General features: G+C 34.6%; 1 protein-coding gene across 1 annotated transcript in view; it reads right to left on the bottom strand.

The window, feature by feature from the left end:
• Window positions 1–3,090: 3,090 nt before the first annotated feature.
• Window positions 3,091–23,030, bottom strand: part of LOC135125852 (probable G-protein coupled receptor Mth-like 1) — a 60,751-nt gene continuing 40,811 nt past the window's right edge. The window contains exons 4-7 of the mRNA XM_064051577.1: window positions 11,135–11,313; window positions 4,287–4,425; window positions 3,685–3,856; window positions 3,091–3,633 (exon numbers count right to left, since the gene is read on the bottom strand). Coding sequence (XP_063907647.1) covers window positions 3,457–3,633; window positions 3,685–3,856; window positions 4,287–4,425; window positions 11,135–11,313 — 667 coding nt within the window. The 3' untranslated portion in view covers window positions 3,091–3,456. The remainder of the gene's footprint in view (window positions 3,634–3,684; window positions 3,857–4,286; window positions 4,426–11,134; window positions 11,314–23,030) is intronic.

Below are 23,030 nucleotides of genomic sequence, written 5' to 3'. Positions count from 1 at the left end.
ACGTATTGACACAATGGTGTATGACCCATAAACTCATACAAACTTAATAAGCAAAAATGCTTTTTTGTTACTTTCACCAGAACTCATTCTCCTTTACCGACGCAGTATATGATTGACGATTATCTTCTTGATAAGAAGGATTGTATGAAAGAGCTTGGTGTTGTTTTTGATTCAACGTTGACATTTGTTGAGCACCTTAATTGTGTTTGCTCTTCGGCGTCTAAGTCCTTGGGCTTTGTCATGCGCACTTGTCGCAACTTTAGTGACTTAAACTTAATGGAGCAGCTCTTTTATTCCTATGTTTTAAGTAAAATGGAATATGGCATACTAGTATGGAGCCCCATATATGCATCTCACGCACTCATGTTAGACAAAATTTATCGTCGTTTCTTGAAGTACTTATCGTACAGAATCGATGGTGCTTATCCAGAAAGAGGAACTAGTTCAGTTGAACTGCTTGAACGTCATCATTTGCCGTCATTAGGAGAAAGAAGAACTCAACGTGCTGCATTATTTTTGTCTAAACTAGTGCATTATCAAATTGACTGCGAATTTCTTTTGAGCAAGGTACCTTTCAATGTTCCTCGTCTTACGTCAAGATCGGCATCCAATTTCCGCTTACCAACTCCACGTACAAATGTACTGCGCAGAGCACCGATATTTATTATGAATAAAGCTGCTGATGTTATATATGATGACTTGTTTGTTTAAATAGATGTTATATTTTTGTTATATGTTTGTCCTATAATAGGTTACTGTTGGACAAATAAAGATTATTATTAAGACCCACCACTGACCCGGAAATGACCGGCATTCAGGCAAGACTTCTATCATTACGGGTACTAAGACCAAGTAATGATATGCATTGATTAAATTAACAGAACAACTTTCGAGATTCTAGAATTACAGCATACAAATTAGTCTGCTATTATTCTCTAATCTCACCCCATCCCCAAAAGTCTAGCGTAACTACCGACCATTTATCCGCGCATCACTTGGAAAGTGACCTACACTACTTTGACCTACTGGTGCTAATCTAATCTGACTGACATGATCAGACTGTTCAAGAAACTTACGAACAATATGACATGTTCCTAACAAAACAGCTTTTTGAATTTTGATAATTATTGAATCATTCAAATGCAAAGACTTTAAATTCTCAACTAAGCTATTTGGAACTACACCTATATTAGAGATAACTAGGGGTAGAATTGAAATTTGTTTAAGATTCAACATGGATTTCATTTCTATCGATAATTGTAGATATTTTGAAATCTTGGTGTGGTATGTTTGAATAATGTTGTTTGTGTTAGGAACAGCAATGTCAATGAGAATGGCTTCGTTCGTGTGTTTTTTGATAAGTATGATGTCTGGTCTGTTAGCTGTAATGTTTAAGTCTGTAAGTAATGTGCGATCCCAGTATAATTTGTAGTTGTTATTTTCAAGGAACGGAGATGGAATGTAAGTGTAATAGGGTGTCGTATCTTCGATTAAGTTCATAAGTGTTGATAATTCTTTGTGGATGATTTTGGCGACGTTGTCGTGTCTAGCTTTGTAGTCAGTTTGTGCTAGAATGCTGCAAGAAGAGATTATGTGCTGGATCGTTTCAGGTTTTGCTTTGCAGAGGCGACAGTAGTCGTTTCTTATGTTCGGATCTTTGATGATGTATTTTCTGTAATTCTTGGTATTGATTACTTGGTCTTGAATAGCAAACACAAATCCTTCTGTTTCGGCATACAAACTTGATTTTTTTAACCAAATCAATGACATCTTATTGACATGAGTTTCTTCAAGTCTTTGTAGAATTTTCCATGTAAGGTAGTTGTTTTTGTTTTAGCCCACTTATTATTTTGTCTATTGTGTGGGGGGTGTGGATTTCTTCGGTGTTCGACAGATTTAAGGGTGTGTGGTTCAAATCTGCTCTTGTGATGGTGCGAAACATTTCATTTCTTTCCGCTCGTTTCAAGAAATATTTCTTCAAATTTGAGATTTGTCTCTGATATAAGTATAGGTAAACAGAGAAAAATGTTGTGCCTCGGTGGGATTCGAACCCACGTCTCCAAGCATTCCGGGCTGGTATGCTAACCGCTACACCACAAGACAACTTATCTTTGCTCTGCTTACCCATGTGTTATTGTGCCGCTACAGTACTCCCCCCCCCCCAGCGACACAGCGCGCGGTCGTGCTGGGGTGCGAAGGAGATAAATGCTGGCGTCGCCCCTACCACTCTTACGGTCGTTGTTCGAACCCTGGCGGTGCTGCGGACCCCGAACACAGCGGGCACAGGGCGGTGGCAGAAGGATGTTGCGTGCGCGTTGCCTGTCGGAGGTCACCAATATAGGTAAGCAGAGAAAAATGTTGTGCCTCGGTGGGATTCGAACCCACGTCTCCAAGCATTCCGGGCTGGTATGCTGACCGCTACACCACAAGACAACTTATCTTTGCTCTGCTTACCCATGTGTTATTGTGCCGCTACAGTACTCCCCCCCCCCAGCGACACAGCGCGCGGTCGTGCTGGGGTGCGAAGGAGATAGATGCTGGCGTCGCCCCTACCACTCTTACGGTCGTTGTTCGAACCCTGGCGGTGCTGCGGACCCCTAACACAGCGGGCACAGGGCGGTGGCAGAAGGATGTTGCGTGCGCGTTGCCTGTCGGTGGTCACCAATGTGGGAAAGCAGAGAAAAATGTTGTGCCTCGGTGGGATTCGAACCCACGTCTCCAAGCATTCCGGGCTGGTATGCTAACCGCTACACCACAAGACAACTTATCTTTACTCTGCTTTACCCGCGTGTTATTGTGCCGCCACATAAGTTTTCTAGGTTCTGGAAACCCCTTCCTCCATTCTGTCTTGGTAATGAGAATCTTTCAATCGACGATTTTGGATGATCCCTTCTATGCTGTGTGAAGATTTTCCTTGTTATTATTATTATTATTATTATACACCTGTTAGTTTGATAGGTTTTGTACATAATACCAAAGATTATTATTGTATTAAATCTTGTAATATAAACAATGGAATATTTCTTCAATCATTAAATTATGAAAATGTTTTTCACTTGACTGGAGTCTTAGCCAATAAAACGACGATACTGAGCTTGAGATTGTCAATAAAACACGGCTTTTTACTTTTACATCTTTATACAAAAACTTAAAACACTTGTACACAAAAAACAGGATAGCCTTAAAAACAAACTACCGTAATACTGGGCGTCGTTAAAACATAAAACTCAATCTTAACCTATAGTGAGAAAGACATATTTACAACGCTTAAATTAACAACAACATAAATAAGGAACTAATTCTAAGTTCGTCACAAGATAAATACACAAAAATCAGTCATAAATAAAAAGAACACAACGGAATGATTCTATCTACGTCCAAATTTTCAAAACTTGACTAGTCTAATCCACGTATAAAAATAAATTTCTTTACATTGTCGCTAAGACATATCACCCATTAACAGCTAGTCTCCAATGGAACCGATTTGGTGTTGTTGGTAACACTGTGATTAGTTACCGTGTCACCCATGGATGGTAAACCTTGTGAACTGGAAGAGTGATGGTTGGTCGTACCAGCAGTCCCATTAGCTCTATGCATACGAGAACACCAAAGCCTTTTCGCTGCTGATAAAACCTAGAAATGTGATTTTAGTAAAGAAAAAAAAATGTAAGTTTGTTTAATTACCTGAGGTTGGCAGCCCACTACTATAAAAATGAAAAGACCTTGGAGACAATTGATTAAGTCGGTCAAATACCAGAGCTCCTGAGGACCACCAACCGCCCATGAAAGGACGTCTGCTATCCAACTAACCCCCATTACTACGACCAGCTTCATGCAGACACGACCTAGAGCAGCCCTGCAAATGAATACAATTTCAGTGTATTGTTGGTTGCATAAATCACACGTTTTAAATGTTTGTGCGTGTGGGTTGGGTTCGTTCCACTTTTTGCTTTATTTCTTAGAAAATGGTTTCAGTTGTTAACGAGAAACCAAAATCTGGCGGCACTTGCGTGTCGGATAAGTTTTAGCACAACATAACAATAATTATCGAACTTAAGGGGCCCCCAAATGATTTCGGTAGTTTTGCAAATAGCAGACATTTACTACCAATTAGCAAAAGTAAATGATTTAACGGCTACTTAGCCACAGCATGATTTACAAACCCCATCCATCACACACTTAAGTCCCGGTCAACACCCGTCCTTGAATGCATCTCAAGAATGCCGCCTCCGACCGGTCTCTCAACTAGGACAATTTCCACAACCGCAAAAACCACGCATTCTTACCGTTCCGACGTAGACTTGACCAGCTCTCGTTTCCATAATCCGCAAGTCAGTTCCCTCGCTGTAAGGGCAAAAAGGGCCAAATTCACCATAAGTAGGACACCTATGGGCCCGTAGAAGAACGTCAAAATCTCCATCTTGCCTGAAAACAAACAGCCTTGAATGACCTCGGTTGGGACAAAACAACTTTCTTTTCATTCTTTCACGCGGTTAATGGTGACAATTGGGGGACAAAAGATCGACTTTGGCTGGTATTGTTACGGTGCCGCCCACGCTTTTGATGGGTTTAATAAATCGTGTGAATCATCCAAAACCCACGTCTCATTCATTTTAATATCGCGATGTTGAAAAAGAATGTTAGGAGGTTTCCGCATAGTTTGGCCTTGTTTTGGTGGGCGGAATGGAGATGGGACGCGGAGGAATTCGATTTTTAATGCAACGAAATGATAATTGTAATAGTTTTGGTGGAGTTCCAGAGGGGCGGCAATCTCCTGTGATCTTTACGATGCCCTTTTGGTATAAATTACCGTTGTGTTATTGTTATTCTCGACGTTCACGGTCACTCCCTTCACTGTCATTCCTCTGATTCTTCGATAATTGCTACGATTGCAATACTGATGATATAATAATGAAGCTTGAGAAACGTTAGTTTACGATTTCATGATTGTTTTATTATTGAAATTATACTGATAGATCATGATTTATTTCGATGTTTCTTTCGACGAAACGATTTTCTGTTAAATTCTGTGATTTATAGGAGGAGATTGCAGAAATAAATCGTTCGAATGCGTAAATTTCTGCTAGAATTATGAATTTATGTGAGCATCGGGAGCCATTCAGTTTATTTGATAACCTCATTTATTTCTAAACAGTATGCCAAATATGAAAAAGCATATTTTTATTTTTGTGCGATCAATGGGAAAATGGATTCGCTGAATTCGCTCGCTCCGGAAACATTACTTATCAAACTTGTTCGGTAATATTTTTTACTGGTGCTGTATTACACTATATCGGTGATTCAACAATGAATATGGTATTTACAGGCAGCTGGATTCATGTTGGAGATTAATAAATCAGCTTTATGAGATCAGAGACTTCATGAAAACACCCAATACAATTTTACTCTTAATAACAGGAACGCACAAAATGTCAAAAAATTGACAGGAATACATTTGAAAACTCGATATCATATATTTCCATTTCCCAACAGTTGCGAAATAATTCACTATAATTCATTAAATTACATATTATATAGTCGTAATTCCAAAGATAAAATCAATTTAAATCAATTCTGGCAAATTTACAAAACATTTAAAATATTGCCACAAATGCAGTTGAAAAATTTCATAATTCGATAATTCAAAGTAATTACATATATCAAAGCGGATTATTGTATGACGTAGTAACAACCTCAGGAGCTTCCAAATTTGCATACAACATAATTTCAATTCCAATTAGTTCCAGTTCTTCATAATGAATTCCTTTAACTTTTCCAGTTTACAGAAAATGGTTCCAAAAATTCCACTAAATTGAGGTAATTTGCAAAAGTAATTCATCAAAGTGTGTTCTACAGGAATTCGATAATGAAAATTCCCACGAGCTAAGAGCCAAGTAGCAATTCCCCAGCCACCAGTAATACAGTTTCAATTCAGATTAGTTCCGGCAATTTCTTATATTCCGATAAATTTTAAATAAGAAGACTTCTACGTAAATCGCAAACATTTAAGCAAACATATAATAATAATTCCGGCGATTCTCGAAACAACTCTAGTTGATTTCAAAGAATTCCAGTAAAAGGAAAGCAGTTCCAAAAATTCCATTAAATGAACAGAACTCCGAGGATAATTTTTGAAAGTGTACAGTTGAATTGGAATTTGGTTTTAAAAAGATTTTAAATTTTTAGACGAAAATTATATAGCACTAATATTTTGTTACGTATCTACATAACCAAAAAATATCTTTGTCTAATTATTCTCATATGTATCGTTATATCAACATCATTTCTTTTATCATGTCTAAATATCATTACTTGTTCATCCGAAATTATCAGAATGTACATTCATTTGTTAGTATTTCTTTATGAAATGTGTCTTTAATAAGAATAACCTTTCAACCTTCTAAAAACCTTTTTTAACTTCCCCTATATCTAAAAATGGCACAAACAACCAACGAGATAACAGAATAATTAAACCTAATTACATGTTTTGATAATGATGAAAAATGTTTACAGTTCTCATGGAAAATACATTATTGATGTTTGTGAGTGAAACAGGTGGATTCTGATGATTTCGAATAAACAAGTAATGATATTTGGACATGATATATGAGAATAATTACACAAATATATTTTTTGGCTACGTTGGTACTTAACAATTTGCCGGTTTTTTTTGGGTAGGTTGTCAAAACCTTGACTGATCCACTTTAAAAACTACTACATTCTGCTACATACCTTTTTGCACGATCATTGTATAACTAGGTCCATGGCGTGTTCCTAATCACCACTATTTTTAATAATAACAATGTTTCAAAATATCTACATAAGAAAGTTAAACTCTTGCTACGTAATACAATACACTAGACATACACAGAACACCGTGGTAAAGATGATGATACCGTGGCAAAATTTACGTTCTTTTTTTGATTGGGTCATAGTTTTTTATGTTACACTAGCTGACCCCGTGAACTCCGTTTCACCTACAATTTAATTTTGAATCTGCAAAATCGAATGCTTTGAAATCTTGCAGATGTTTTAAACATATGATAAGCATAATAAATTTTTATTCAAAATATATTTACTTATCCCCTCCAAAAAATTGATGACGTCAGCCCAAAATTTTGCCAAATGAATCCTATCTAAAATGTCCAAAATAGGATGAGACTATACTTGTGATTTATCATTCCATTCATATTTTTTAGTTTTGCTTATAGGGGGTGTCTCAAAAAAATTAATTACTGAGTCAATTTATTTTATTGATTGAATCAAGAATTGCAAAACTGAATTTTGAAATATTGCAGACGTTTTGAAGTTACTGTTTGACATGGTCGGTTTTCAATCAAAATATATCTGTTTATCAAGCTCAAAAACTTGAAGACGTCATCTCAAGGTTTTGCCGAATAAATCCTATCTAAAATGTGGAAAATATCATCAGTATATTTTCGTAATTTATCACTGCATTCATATTTTTTAGATTTGCTTTTACAGTGACTCAAAAAAATATATGGATCAGTCAATTTATTTTAGTGAATAACTCAAGAGTTGCAAAAATGAATACTTTGAGATCTTGCAGACGTTTTAAAGTTATTGTAAGCATGGTAAATTGTTAAGAATATTTATTTATTCCCCCCAAAAAATTGATGGAATGGCTCACTCGATTTTCGCAGATAATTTTGGGACTACAATACAGTTATTTTTAGTATTACACTGCACCAATCCAAGGTGGTATATCAACGTGTTGATAGTAAATGTTGATTAGGTCATCACAAAATTGTGTGAAGAAAAGACTCAACTCGAAAATGCTGAATATGTTTCATTATACTTTTGGTGCGAAGGAAGTTCTGTCGAAACAACGTTCGATCAATTTTTTGACAATGGTTGATATAAATAAAACTCAGTAGATGCTCATACTCGAAATACGAAGTATCTACTCGAATATCAAATCAAAATATTTCTAGTTTTTCTAGATGATACTAATACTTCAGTAGGTAACAGTTGATGCTCAAGTAGCATCTCGATACAACAAAAAAAGACAACAGTGACAGTGTTCAACCATCAAGGCAAAAATCGAGTCACCAAAATATAAGTTAGTATGGGGTAGACACCTTGAGATGGGAATCTCTATGGCCAGTGTTAGAAAAAACGCACTGCACAATTTATGAATAAATAAAAGTTAATTACATGAAAAGTTTTCGATATTCCTGCTCCTAATGTGTTTTTCAAACTGAATGCACCTTTTGACGACGTTCCACATTCATGAAAATCACCATGTTTAGTTAAAATTCACTCTTACAATGATCCTACTGGTTTTCTAAGCTACTTTACAGACAGCTCAGTTATTTGCCACGCCGATGCTCATTTCTAGATTAAATGCTCACAAAACGCGTAGATGTTCAGTTTGTGTTCGGGGAGATACAATGTTTCCGAGTAGGTACTCAGTACATAGAGTAGATGCTCAGGTATATAAGAGTAATAATGAAGTAGGTACTTCGTACTTCGAATATGAGTATCTACTCAGTTTTATTCATACCACTCAATGTCTCGCTTCAATATTTGATTATGTTGATTATGAGCACAACGCTGATCAACTTCCTTATCCGAATTACCCATGAAATAAATCATTGCGGTTTGCACCTGAGGTAGTTCGTCGCACATTTGATTGACTTCGTGGACCTATGTGAGGTTGTCGTCTTCTCGGCATTTTAATGAACTTCATAAAACGACACAGAATTATTTTCACAGTCAATCAAATCTGTAAATTTTGTCTTGAGAATTTTAAAATATTGAAAACTTCAAATTAAATCCTCGAATAAGGGTAAAGTTTGAGGTTTTGTCGAAACCAACAAAGTGAATATAGGTAAATAGAATGGCAGATCAAAATTAATAACAAACTTTCGCAATGTGTAATTAAATTCACTTTAACCAAGACTTTTCTTAAAATAAACGACGTTTTTTTTACGAAAAACAAAGAACGATTTGAAATGCAATATACTTTAATTAGTTTTGTATGACACGTCAGTAAGACGACAGGACCGTCAGAAACGCCAACTATTGAAATTAATTCGAAGTGGCGATTCCCATACAAAATTTTTAGAATTTTTTTATTTCTTAACTGTTCTTTTAAGTTTTCCTTATTTTTTTTTATTTATAAACCATCTCCGTAATATAAAAAATTCTTCAAATCGGTCAAGCCGTTTTTGAGTCTTAGCGAGACTAACAGGAACAGCAATTGATTTTTATTATATAGACGATTAAAAAATGGGGGTTGGTGGTAGAAAGGTGAAAATTTAGGGTTATGTGTATTTTTTGATGCCAATTCTTAAAAAAATAAAAATAAAAAATTTTGTCCAAAAAATAGACAAAAATTTTTTAGGGTGGGCCACCCTTATCACTTAGGGGTTTAAAAAATAGTTTACAACCTATTGTCAGACCTACCGAATAGACACAAAAAATTTCATACAAATCGGTTTACCCATTTCGGAGAAGTTCGGTTACAAACATTGTGACGCGAGAATTTTATACATAATGCATTATTATTTTAGAACAAATTTCATTACCATAAAAAAGGTTATACTGACTCGACCTTAAAAGATAGACATATGCTGTCGCGGACTTTTCTTTAGAACTTTTAGAGGGGAACAATTTCGTCATACATGATTTTTACGTAACTTTAACCGTTTAAGCAGCATAAGCAACGGAAGCTGTCAAAGGAGGAATAATTTTCCCGTTTTTCCGAATTTTTCATTGCTACTTCGCTCCTAATGATCGTAGCGTGATTTTATATAGCCTATATGTAGATATGATACATGGACTATCCAACACAAAAAGATTTTTTGAATTTGAACCAGTAGTTTCTGAGATTAGCGTGTTCAAATAAACAACAGCTTCAGCTTTATTATATAAGTATAGATTGTTGTAACCATCCCAGACCACAATATACATAACATTTATTTTATTAAAATTATTAACACTCTTTCACTGAAGCCTAAAAATTTCAAGTTTGTGCTTTGAAAAAAGTAGTCCTTTTGGCGCTATCGAGACACTGAAATGAGAAATTTTTGGATTCTTTTCGCATATAATTTTTTGGGATTTTATTGAATATAAGAAAACTTTCTAATTAGTATTTTAAATGTTTCTTTTACTTCACAGTATTTCCCGTTGCACAATAAAAATCACTTTAGTTTAATAAAAGTCCTTGTTTAAATTCATTCCGCAATAGCACTTCATTCGAGCAATTGGAAGACAGAAAATCCATTAACAGTTTCGCAATAGCAATTAAACTTTGCCACCTATAAACATAAATTTTATAGTTTCCATATAGCGCATTACGATATTCTCTATTTATCATCCAATAAGTTGTTAGTCAGTTAATCACACACATCATTACTTCCCGTTTTATGCGTTCCAATAACTATGCGAATTATTATAAAAATCATGCGATAGCAGAAACAATACATTCATGAAATCAAAAAAAAAAAATCGCCTCATTTTTCCAAACTTGCGAAAATATTTACGTGCCATAATTTTGATTGACGGCGTCGTAAAATCCCATCTTTTTACTCACCCATTAAGAATAATGTTTATGAAACCAAAATTTACGAGTGAAAACAACACGGGTTTTGCATAAACCGCGATCTGCATAAACAATCCTAACTTTTCAAAATTCGCGTGACATTTTCGCATCAGGGTGTTTCGCAACACGACTGATAAATCTAAATTTACTTATTTACACCGCTTTTATCTCACATGTGACGCTATTCTGATAAAAGAAAAACATATTTGTTTTGCATAATCGCCAGTGGTAGACGGCATGGCAACTCTTTATCAGAAGACTACGCACTATTTTGATGAATTTTAAATTTACGAGCGGCGACATCAATAGCGAACCTTGACCGATCTGATTTGGGTAAATATTTTTGCCGAAATTGACCCATGACCAGGGCAAATCCGTGAATTGACTGACCATTTCACATAACATAATAAAACTGGCAGCTGCATTTTATCACACGAAAGTCAAAGGAGGGACGTCAACGGCCTCTCGTACTTTTTTTAACTCACGCGGTGCGACAAGGATTATAATCATCTTTTAGTATATATAATTTTCGTATATGTAATGGGCTTTATTATTATGGCATACCATAGAACCAGCAGGTGTTGACTCCAAATTTCGGCCTCAGGAAATCAGAGCTATCCGGTACTGAATCCAAAATGGCCGCCGTTGCGGCAATGATGAAGGGAACCCCCCAAGCATACATCATATACAGTCGTAGTCTGCACCTTTCCTGGCTCTTTTCGACGCTTTGGGGCCTCAAATCTCTGCAACAAAAGAACCAATTCAATGGTGACAATGGGGCGGTAGCGTTGGACAAAGAAGTGGACCACCGTTACAAATTGGAACAACTTGGAACGTGATTATGTTATTAGCGGAGAAGGAAATACTGCGGTAATAATAGTTATAATAATTGTCGGTGTAAACAAATCTTGTGTTGGATGGATTATAACGAGTAACCTTGATTCCGTTGATAATGTTGTATTAGTGAGCGCAGCAGTGCGTTTCTTAGGCCGAAGACCGTTTTAAAAGTATTGTTGCTGGCGAGTTTCCTGTTCCGACATGGTTTCTGTAATGATGGATAATGATGGTAACTGTTTTGTCGCCAAATTGATGAAGGAGGTACCGTTGGGATGGTTTTGCAAGATGCAAGTACCGTAAAATGGGGAAAGATTGGGAAGAGGGCGGTGTTAGTTACTAAGATGTAGTGTCCCTACAGGGACACTACTAAGATGATGCAAAAAATTGGAGTATAAACGTAGTAGCGAATGCACTATAATAAGCGAGTAGAAAAGGAAGATTTACAAATATGTAGTTTATTTACAAACATACACGGCGAAAAAGCTGCTATAAAATATCGTAAACGTGCTTTATACGGATACAGATGTTAAGAAAAATAATAACAAATTTGTTACTCTCTGAGCATAAGCTCGAAAGTATCATTATTGGGGCTATTGATGAATAGCTAATTTCATGGTTTCTCGGTCTGCCTTGATTTCTAGAATACAAAAAAGTAGAACTCCCGTTTCCGTCTATTTGTTGTCTGCTGGCGATTTTATTAGACTTAGATATCACCGAAAGTACTTGATGGATTGTTATAAAATTCTACAAGTATTTCAACATTTAAAAAAATCTGTTTAACTTAGAAACTACAAAACCGTACACTGATTAGAGAACAATAGATAAAATTATCTATTCATCTCTTTTAGAAAGGTGAAGAAGAATGACGTCAGCGCAACAATTTATTGTATGAATGTTGAAAAATGTGCTTCGAGATACAAAATTATTTATCCTTTAGTAACACATATTTTTTTTTTTATTATTTGTACACAATTAATTTTATAGATTAACTCAGAAACGTTATATCTATTTTTTCCGAAATTCTGGGAACACAATACTGTTTTATCAGTATTACACCGTACATATAGTCTTTGCCATTTCTACTGAAACACCACCTGTTTGCCTAAAATTTAGCAATTGCTAACAGTTTTTAGTTGATGGACAACGGCTTTTAGTTAGAAAATTGTCTGAATATGAACGTTGCCAAATTTACGATCAACAAGTGGTGTTTCAATAGAAATGGCAAAGACTATACGAAGAGTGAATTTTTCGAAAATACAACTGGCAACGTTGTGTCAGTTTTAGTGATTTATTTTAGTATAAATATAGTAAAGTTATACTTCATTTCATTCTTCATTGTTAGTTTTTAAACCTCAAATTGACAATCCGTGACAAGAAACCCTTAAACTTTGTAGTGCCACTGTTATTTTTTTTAAGTGAATTCAACAGGTGGTGGATTTTTGATTTTCGAATGAATTATGCATGAAATTTCAGTTTAGTTTATAACGTTTATCATAATTACTGACCAAATGAATTTTATATCCTTGTGAAGATGAAAATGATTTATTTCGTGTAAATAGCGTGTGATTTATTTAATTTCTGATCAAGTCACCGAAGAATTTGTTGACAAAACAAATTCGACCGAAAAGTAGGTCGTAACTTGAACTGCAAAAATGAGAACATACCATAGTTTAGATTATGTTATCAGGCGTAATTGTTACAAGACAAACTGTATGTTCTAAGAGGCGACCTACGTAATTTGGTGACGCAATGGACAACGAAAACTACATCAGAAATTAACAAATCACCTGGTACCTTATTTTGTATGATTATCTGATTATAAATATTTTTACAAACTATATATGTTAGAAAAAATCTAGAAGCAGATTCTGAATCAGAAGAAAAATCAGATTAGTTTCATTTCGAACGCATATAAAAATTTTTATTTTGAACACTATTTTTCCAAATTTTTCGTATAACTAATAACACATGTCAAAAAATCAAAGTGTGATTCTGTAATTTTTTCTTTTAATTCTTATGTAATTCAGTCCTATTTCCACAATTTTAACTAAATATTGTAAAAACACAAAATTGTTCTAAATTTTCAAAATTTTCTTCTTATAATTTTGAAAACGTTTTCATACTTCAACTATATTTTTAATTTTTTTTACATAACACAATCATATTTTATAAAGTACTTTATAATGAAGCCGATTTTCTGCCAATTTTTAGATACTGAAGCATCTGAAAGTTCACACAAGTTATTTGCTTATTTTTACACAAAATCAAGAATTTAAATAATTACAAAAGAACTCGTTCGATGTCGGTAAGTTTCGAGGAGCAAAGAACACGTATGCGCATGTGTCAAGATGACGACATTCTTTTCAACTGTTATGTCGAACTTATGACGCACTGCTTTTTTGTTGAAGAAAATGTTGTACCGAGTGTCTTATTGTCGGATAAACCAACAGTGGAATAAGAAATCCGAATTGTTCACTTATAGGACACTCATATGTGTTGTGTTATTAATTATTATGATGACCAGACCAGCCAATGTGAAACAAAGACATGGTATCAACAAAGCCAAATCAAGTTACAAGGAAATATGAAAACGACAAAAAAGGAATTAACAAAACCCAGAAGACTTTCTTACGTAAGTGTCCTTCAATGGGGGTTTCAATTACAGCCGTTATGGTCAATGACGTCGATCTCAGTATTCAAAATTTGAATGATTGATTAAACGGATATTAATGAAATTACTAGTTTTTAGTGAACATTATAATTTCTTATACGGAATTAATTGACTGCATTATTAACGTATTTATGTAAATAATATGGTACGTAATAAGACTTGAATATGTAGGTTCGCGATTATAATCAAATGTAATTAGCTCACGTTTTTGTTCTATTATTTACTTTTTGGTCATCAGAAACTTTAATTCATGTTTTAAGTGTACAAACTGCATTAATTAATAACGTCAACGTCAGTACGAAGTCAAGTTACGAATGTAAGATGATTTTAATTAACTACTTTGATGATGTCACAAAGGGCACGATGTTTTTTTTTAGTGTCTTTGTCTTGGGAACGGAATGTTTCTAGCTCTTGCGTTACTTTTATAAATAAAACAAAATATGGAGCGTTTGATCGAAAGTGATGATAATAAGATAGCATATCTCGAAATGCCTCAAAACGCTGTCATAAATGTAAACACCAAACTTTTACCACGTTTTGTTCAATTTATTTTTGTTTTACGCTTTTTACCAGTAATTACGATGACTAAAGGTGCAAATTAGCATGTCGAACGAATCTAATGACTGATAGTGTGTTATTTTACGACAATGGTACAACTATTGTGCATAAACAAAAAGGTACTGATTTGTGTAAAGCGTTCACTAGCAATATAACACGTCGCAGTAGACGTAAAACCTTCCGGACGGGTTCACTTGCGAATTACAGGGGAAGAAACTGTACTGTACTGAACTGTTCCTTCGTGACTAAACGTATTACTTTTATAGCGTTTCCATTCCATCTCGATTAAAAACCTCTGGAGGTGGTTTCATTCGATTTCCATAATTTTCGAAATTCCACTCAAACGTAAGTACCTGCTACAGGCAATATTATTTTAAATAGGGTAAGCACACTTCGACTACGAAGTATACTATATTTATCAAGGTCTAAAATGTCCAGTTCAAATGTATGAATAGCATTTTACTGTTTGAATTTCAATTCAATCAAACGGAAGCAATGTAATATTGATACGTAGGAACTTCCATAAAGTAACCTTTGTTCTAAATTACGCAATATCTGAAGTGTTTGGTACACAAATTTATGCATATTATCGCATGATGGTGCACGTTTTTTCAAACATACAAAGGTAACGCTTAAAAAAGCCTGATTTAGATATGACATAAGTCCATAATTACGACGTCGACAATGTTCTGTTATCTTTCACAGTGGAAACATTGGTAAGTATTTGCAAAACACAAAAGGGTTCGTTCTTATATGTGACGAAATCCTAAAACCAAAGGGTTTATTTCATAATTTCTAGGTTTACTTTAAAACAACTACACAAAATCCTAGAATGGCACCAATAACCATTCTAAACACTTTTATTAAAGCTATATTAGAATTTATTAAGTCTCATAGACTTGGTGATATTTGTTTTAATGTTTTAGTTTTCTAACAGCTACCTAGGGAGGATACCCGAATCAAGAATACCCAGTTCGATGTCACCTAACAAGGGCTTTTTTTTAATAAAATATAATATAGTGTTTTATTTTAATACAATACCTAGTTATTCCCGTTACAATTCTGCAATCACAATTACGATAGTAATGCGTTAAACCGTGTAACGTAAAAATTTTTATTTACAAATTCAGAGTTTATTTAAAACGAATTTAGATATGCATACATACATGAAGAAAAACGATGTTATTATGTGAGGAAACCTAGCATGACAACACTAGTGCGATAATGGAACTCATTATTTAATTTACATTTACTTAGATAAATACAATTTCAATTATTTATAGCGGCAGCTTTGATATCAAAATGTCAAACAGCTGTGTAATTCTTTAATTTTGTTGCTGCAATGGAATGATTGGACATATTCGTCCACTGATAAAGTTCACAGCTGAATTAAATTCTTACGGAGTCGGGGAACATCCTGAAAATGTGAAAGTTTGACAGTTAGACAGTTAGCTAATTTAGTCTAGTTTAGTGTGTCAGGGGCGACGTAAAGGGCGGTCCGCCCCGGATACCAAACACCAAGGGGTGACAACAACAACTCACTCGAACAGCCAGATAATACTTACAGAAGAATCAGTCTGCAAAAACATAAAAAAAAATCGGGACGGCAGACAGACAGGCAGACGGAAACGGGATACCCATTTCTTCGTACTCTACGGGTCATGAAAGGTCGAGAAAATATAAAAGTAGATAGTCAGCCAGCGGACTTTATTACAATACTTCCTAATATTTTGTCTTTTTTTTAATATACATAGCCACCTTTTCATAACAAGAAACTTAAAACATAGTTAAAATGGTTTATGCAAGGAAATATGGGTTTTGCAATTATGGGGCGGAGTCTAATTGTAAAATCGATATTTCCTTATACAAATTTTCCATTTTAAACATGTTTTAAGTTTCATGTTGTGAAAAGAAGTCTACACATATTAAAACAAAAAGGAAAAATATAAGCCCGCCCACCCGCCATACCTCAATTGTGATTATTTCTTTAATTCGCCGTGAACCAAGGGGGTAGAGCTTAACTAGAAAATACTTATTTCTTTGCAAGAAATTAAAAACATGTTTTTGAGCATCGTGTTGTTCAAAGAATACTATGTATATTAAGAAAAAAAGGCAAAATATAAACCCCGCCCACCCACCCCATCTCAATTGTGATGATTTTTTTTTATTTTTTGGAACTTAAAACACGTTTAAGATGGTACATTTGTGTAAGGAACTATGGATTTTGCAATTAGGCTCCGCCCCTACGTCTGCCAACGAATGAAAACTTCATTACTATTTAGATCAGGGCAGTTATGGTTAATATATGTACTGTTACGTTGATCGATGAATTAAAATCGGCGTGGGTTAAACTTAACATTTTATTTCTTACTAATTCGAATTTACACGATTATTAACTCCTCTTGAGTCAACTAAGCTGAATAATAATCGTTCCCGAAGGTGATCTCTATTTCCATACTTCTGCGATCGAGGTCGAATATCCATTGCGATTTCCGCTTCCAGGGTTTTCGAACACCGCTTCGAGACTTTCCTGGACGCCGCAATCGAGACTTCCGGTAACCGGCTCCAGACTTGTCTATGCGACCGCCGCTCGGTTCTCCTGACTGATAATGACTCACCCATCATCAACGCACATTCTAGAGAACCCATAGGCGTCGTATGGGTTTATTTCGTAACAATACATAGTATCCTTTAAATTACACCAATAATAAGAATTTTGCATTTAAATTCCGCTCCTTTGGCTCTCGACGATTAAAAAAAAATCATCACAATTGAGATAGGGCGGGTGGGCGGGGCTTATGTTTTGCGTTTTCTTAATATACGAAGTTGTCTTTTCAAAACAAGAAACTTAAAACATGTTTAAAATGGTAAATTCTTGTAGACAAATATCGGTCTTGCACTTAAGCCCCGCCCCTCGATCTGACAACGAATGAAAAATTCATTACAATTGAGAATTAAGATCGGGGCGCGTATGGATCTTTATTTTTTTCTTAATATACATAGTATTCTTTGAACAACACGATACTCATGTTTTTAATTTCTCGTAGAGAAATAAGGATTTTGCAGTTAAGCTCCGTCCCCTTGGCTCACGACGAATAAAATAAATCATCACAATTGAGATAGGGCGGGTGGGCGGGGCTACATTTTGCCTTTTTTTCTTAATATGTGTAGACTTATTTCGATAACAAGAAACTTATAACATGCCTAAAATGGTAAATTTTTTTGCTTAATAGAAAATCGCCCTGGGTGTCAAACCATGCTTTTTGCTTGAAACAATTTTTCTGTGTCTACTAAGACCGAAAATAATTAAACGTGATTTTATGTTAAATCTCTAAAATGTGATTTAACAAAACAAATTCGGTAACAGTTTATTATGTCAAATGTATGAATATTTTTATGACTCCGATATTGTTGTGTGTAACTGTCACGAGAAACGTTTTGAAAAACCGTTGACTTTAATTGTCCAAGATATTATTCCTCTTCCACAAACTGGATAATTGTTTTTTTATTTTTGTAAAAAATGTGTCGATTATTTACACAACCACAAAACGCCATCTTCGTGCATATTTATGTCTGCATTACACATGTTACGAGTACGAATATACAGTTTTTATTGTTCTGAAAGTCATGTCTTAGTGAATTCACTGCTACGATTACGTAAATTAAAACAAGTACCTTACTGTGTTGATACCTTATAATGATACATTTCCAGAGAAGTAATGTCACGACCAAACCTGTTTGTGATGGCAGTGACATGTGTTTCCAACAACAATAATTAAAATATTCCATGTTTTTGTTACATTTGCGGTTCAAAAAAGTGTCCGCGTTGTTATAATTTTGATATTTCAATTTTTCTCACGAACAATTTTATTGCTTAATATTCGGGTTTTATATTTTTGATATAAAGATATGTCGTCGTCTGACTACTTCGTCCATTACGTACCAGAGTGAACACATCTGTCTTAGTCCAATTTTTTTTTTTGAATTTTGAAAAATTGCAGTTCTAATATTTTTATTAATAAGAATGTTCCATATTTCTTAGATACATTGTAGTTGGAACTCTAAAAACGCGAATACACCAATCGCGTATTTGACACATCCACCCGGATCCTTGATAGTCGGAAATTTTAGAGAACACTTCAACACAACATTGCATTCTTGCACTTTCGTCACCGAAACGGAACGAACAGTCGATGCAAATGGTGAAAAGTTTTTGAAAGTGTTTAAATTTCCGGCAGATCCGCTAGACAACAGTTCGGTGTAATCGCACCTTGCTAGTTTATTCATCGAATTTGTACAAGTGCAAGAAAAATAACTGTTTTCGCAATGAAATAACGTTCACTCAAAATTATTGCTCATTTTTTCGTCTCGATTAAGTTCCGCCACTCCACGGCTAATAGCAAAATCGTTTTTAAGCAACTCCATCACGTTTCTTCGAGTAATATTTCCGTTCCTTTCAAGGAAACACTTTGTTACAGTTACTCCTCGCTGCATGAGCCGGAAATGACCCCATCTTAGTCCACTCCGTCTTTTAATCCGCGATGTTTATGAATCAACGTCGAAATTTCCCAGCAAACACGTCCATAAAGCACGCTGCTTTACGCCAGTGTTTTCCACCGCCCAAATCAAATAAATAGAAAGTGTATTAACGACTCTCACACGCTAATCCGTTTCGTAATTTTTTCCAATAAGTTTAAAAATACTGTTCCGGATGCTGTCGCAACCTTGGGATTCCATCTTCTACGCGACACTCACTACTTTCTCCACGGATGTCCCATGTTATTGTAACGTTTTGTTTAGACGGTGTACACGTGTTTGATATTTTGGTGGAACGACCAATAAAGAAGGTTGAGCAGGAAGTTGTGGGCCATTTTTTTGATTTAGATTTTGTTAGTTTTTCAAAGGAGCCAATTTTTCGCGAAAAATTGATTCACGGAGGATGGTGTTAATCTAAAACGTAACTTATTGGATCACAAGATACGATTAAATGATTTGCGTAAGCTGTGGGTGGTTTTGATGAGAAATTGCAGCGGTCTGGTGAAATTTCTTAATTAGTTGTTGAGAGGAGATTGGTGGATCCGAACGTGCAACCAAATTAATCGAGATGAAACTTCTATCAACAGCGAATGTATCCATTAAACGTGTAAATACAACATACAGAATATTCTTGTAGTACTATTCTTCGCACTAAAAATAAGAATCGTATTTACGTTGTACAACACGTAGGGAATAGCGAGGCAAAAAAATATCGTCTAACAGTACAATAAAAGAACCAATTGTCTACACTCAGTTGTAACACAATTTGACTATTTAGTACATTCTGCTGAAGCGTAGTTTCAAAACAACACTGTTAAATTCGATTGACGCCAATTTCAGTTTTGCATATTTTGTGTAACACTATATTTTTGAGAATATTACTTATTTGATTACAGTCATATTAATTCTGAAAATTCCATTTTCTTAGAATTCATTATGATAAACTAACTTTACCTTACATAAAATTTCATAGCCATCGGTTCGAAGTTTCGGAGAATATCTGTCTAATAAAATCGTTAACACACGACAGACAGACAGACAGATGGGCGGATACGGGATGCGTCTGCGTTCCCAAAAATATGAAATTAGACATTCATTACTAATTCTACTACAAAAATTCCCTTAAAGTAAAAAGGCTTATTTTGAATAGCCAACAGCGGCACCTTAATCCAAACAGACTCGTGCATAAAATATTATTAAAGTTGAACGATAAATTAAGATTTACGTCAATAATAACACCGAAACTATTTTAGACAGACGTTGTAATACATAAATTTTCTCGTTTTTGGTATAGATTTTCAAGCATAACTCGTTTTATGGGAAAACTTATGGAAAAATCGAAATATTCTTGAGATGATTGATTTTCACATCGTTTTTACTTTTAGCTCAGAAAATGCAAAAATATCCATTCTAACTGCACTCCCATAAATCCAACGTTATTTTTACCAGGAAAGTAATGTTATTTTTAATATAAAAGGTGGATTAAGGATCATTTAATTCTTGCTGTACAGCCAATCTATCAAATCTTACTTTTTAGTTAGTCGGCTGTTAATTGGTTTCTGTTTTTCTTCTCAAGCGTATGCTGTTCGCGATTTTGATAGACACATAATGTCGTGTGAAATATTTTAACATTATCACATAGATATCAAACGTTTACTCCCTCCAAAAACTTGATGACGTCATCTCAAAATTTTGATAGATAAATGCTGTGTGCAAAATATGCGTCTACACTTGTGGTTTATTACTGCACTGATATTCTTAATGAAAATTTTGATAATGAAGTTTATCTAAAAAAACTGAAAATCGGTACTTTAAAATAGAGAACTGCATGGTAATACACTGTTCATGTTATCGTATCATGGAAAGTATGGAAAACCTAACTTATCTGTAAAGTTTTGATTTTCCTTTTGAATTCTATTGTCTGTAAACATTTTATAGACTCACGTAAGGCAATACAAAAGCGTCTGGCGTTGTATTTGTCTGCCGTTTGAGTCCTATTGAATATTATGTTTAATGGACGTTGTACATTCCTCCCACGGGTGTTACATTCATAATCTCATGTGAGTGAAATGAATTTAATTTCTTTCTTATGGAAAATGAAAAGAGACCGAAATGTTAATCTGGAGCTCGTCAAAAGCACTTCGACCGTCGTCTGTGAAGTTTAAACCGCCACCATAAAGTTTAAGCACGCCATTGAAGGGAAAAAACTTTATGTTTACATGAGACATGTCCGCTGTCCGCATACTAAAATACTATACGATATTAAACTTTGAATATTAGCTAGAAACGTAGTCTTCAGAATAATTTTCGAAACGCGTGACTAAATTTTTTATTAAGCAATGTTATTAATTTTGTGTAATAACTACAAGACGCATCCCATTTTAATTTGGAGTCGCTTTCAATCGTCTAAAATACAGCGCTGGGCGCCACATCACTTTTACGAGACGAAAGTTAGGTTATAACAGTGTCAAATTTTGACACCCGGAAGTAAAGTGGTGCGACAGTTCTACCAACGAAAATTTGTTGATACCAACTGCAACAGTAATTGTATACATGCATAGAATCATCGTTTGCTAATATGTATGTACATCCATTCTCATAGCGGGGTACGGTATTTAAGTGAAATAACAATTTTCTTTATTGTATTCTAAAACATGCACTTTAACGGTTAAAAATGGGGGTCACATTGCGATTTGATCATAAAATAACACGAAAATTACAAATTATCCGTCGCATTATTGCCTGATGATTCGCCAGATTTTATGGTTGTGACCCCCAATCCGACTAATGAAGCCTTTGATCCGTGTCTATTTTTAGATGACAAACTTCACAAACTTCGTAACAATGCTTAAAATAACCAATTCCGTTTATTACTTTGCTAAAGCACTTTTGATGTCGGATCAGGTTTGCATCGACGTTGAATTAGGTATCATTATAATATTATTTTAATATTTTCTTTTTGCCGACTACCTACATCCTTTTTCTACTACTTCGTATGCAGGTAGCAATTCCCTTGTGAATACTTGTTTTAGTAATAAATTATTCTTGAAGTTGATCAAATTTTAACGACCGTTGATAATGAAAGGATGTGCATTTATTCATTATGATCACATTAAAATTCGTTTTGATCTAGTGGAATTCTTTGTAATCGTCATTTACTACAAAGTGTAATATTGGAGAATTGTTTTGAGTCTGGAATAACTATTTTTGTACAGCTGGGTCAAGCAAAGAAGAATAATCCGCTTGAACGTACAATTAACGTTAAAATAATCGTGTTTGTTTAGGTTAATTCCTACCGCATTACTTGTCACTCAAGATTGGCTGACAACAACGAGACAGATCCGCACTTATTATTACAGAAGTTAGCTTCGGGATAAATAAACTCCGGTGTGTTGACTTTTGTGAAACCCAAAAACATTTTTTTTTACAAAATCGTATAACTTGTAGTGTAAGAATTATTTTATGTTCATGTTTGAAGTGTACACTTCACTGCTTAATTTAAATTTAATATTTGAAAACCACTTGATGTTGAAAGCAATTTTGCGCAACAATCTTAAGATAATTTCACTAAAAATGATAGTAGGCTATGACAGTGAACCAGATGTCAATAATTTCTGTCCGAATCATGAAATCGAGTATTGAATTGAAAATCAGTAATGTTGAAAATAATGAAGCTGAATTAGCTACTTCTATTGTCTATTGTCTGTTCAACAGTAATATGATTTACTAGAAGATTTAAAACTACATTTTTATGGAAGGTGATAAGAGATTATTTCAATATATCCACAGTTGGTACTGTTTATAAAAAAGTCACTTTTGAAAAGGATTCCAAAAGTGTACAAATCCTAGAAGAATAAA

Source organism: Zophobas morio, unplaced genomic scaffold (assembly GCF_036711695.1).
Source record: "Zophobas morio isolate AGI-343-1 ecotype UQ-CSIRO unplaced genomic scaffold, CSIRO_AGI_Zmor_V1 ptg000009l, whole genome shotgun sequence".
Classification (NCBI taxonomy): domain Eukaryota; kingdom Metazoa; phylum Arthropoda; class Insecta; order Coleoptera; family Tenebrionidae; genus Zophobas; species Zophobas morio.
This window is presented reverse-complemented; position numbering and strand designations above follow the sequence as displayed.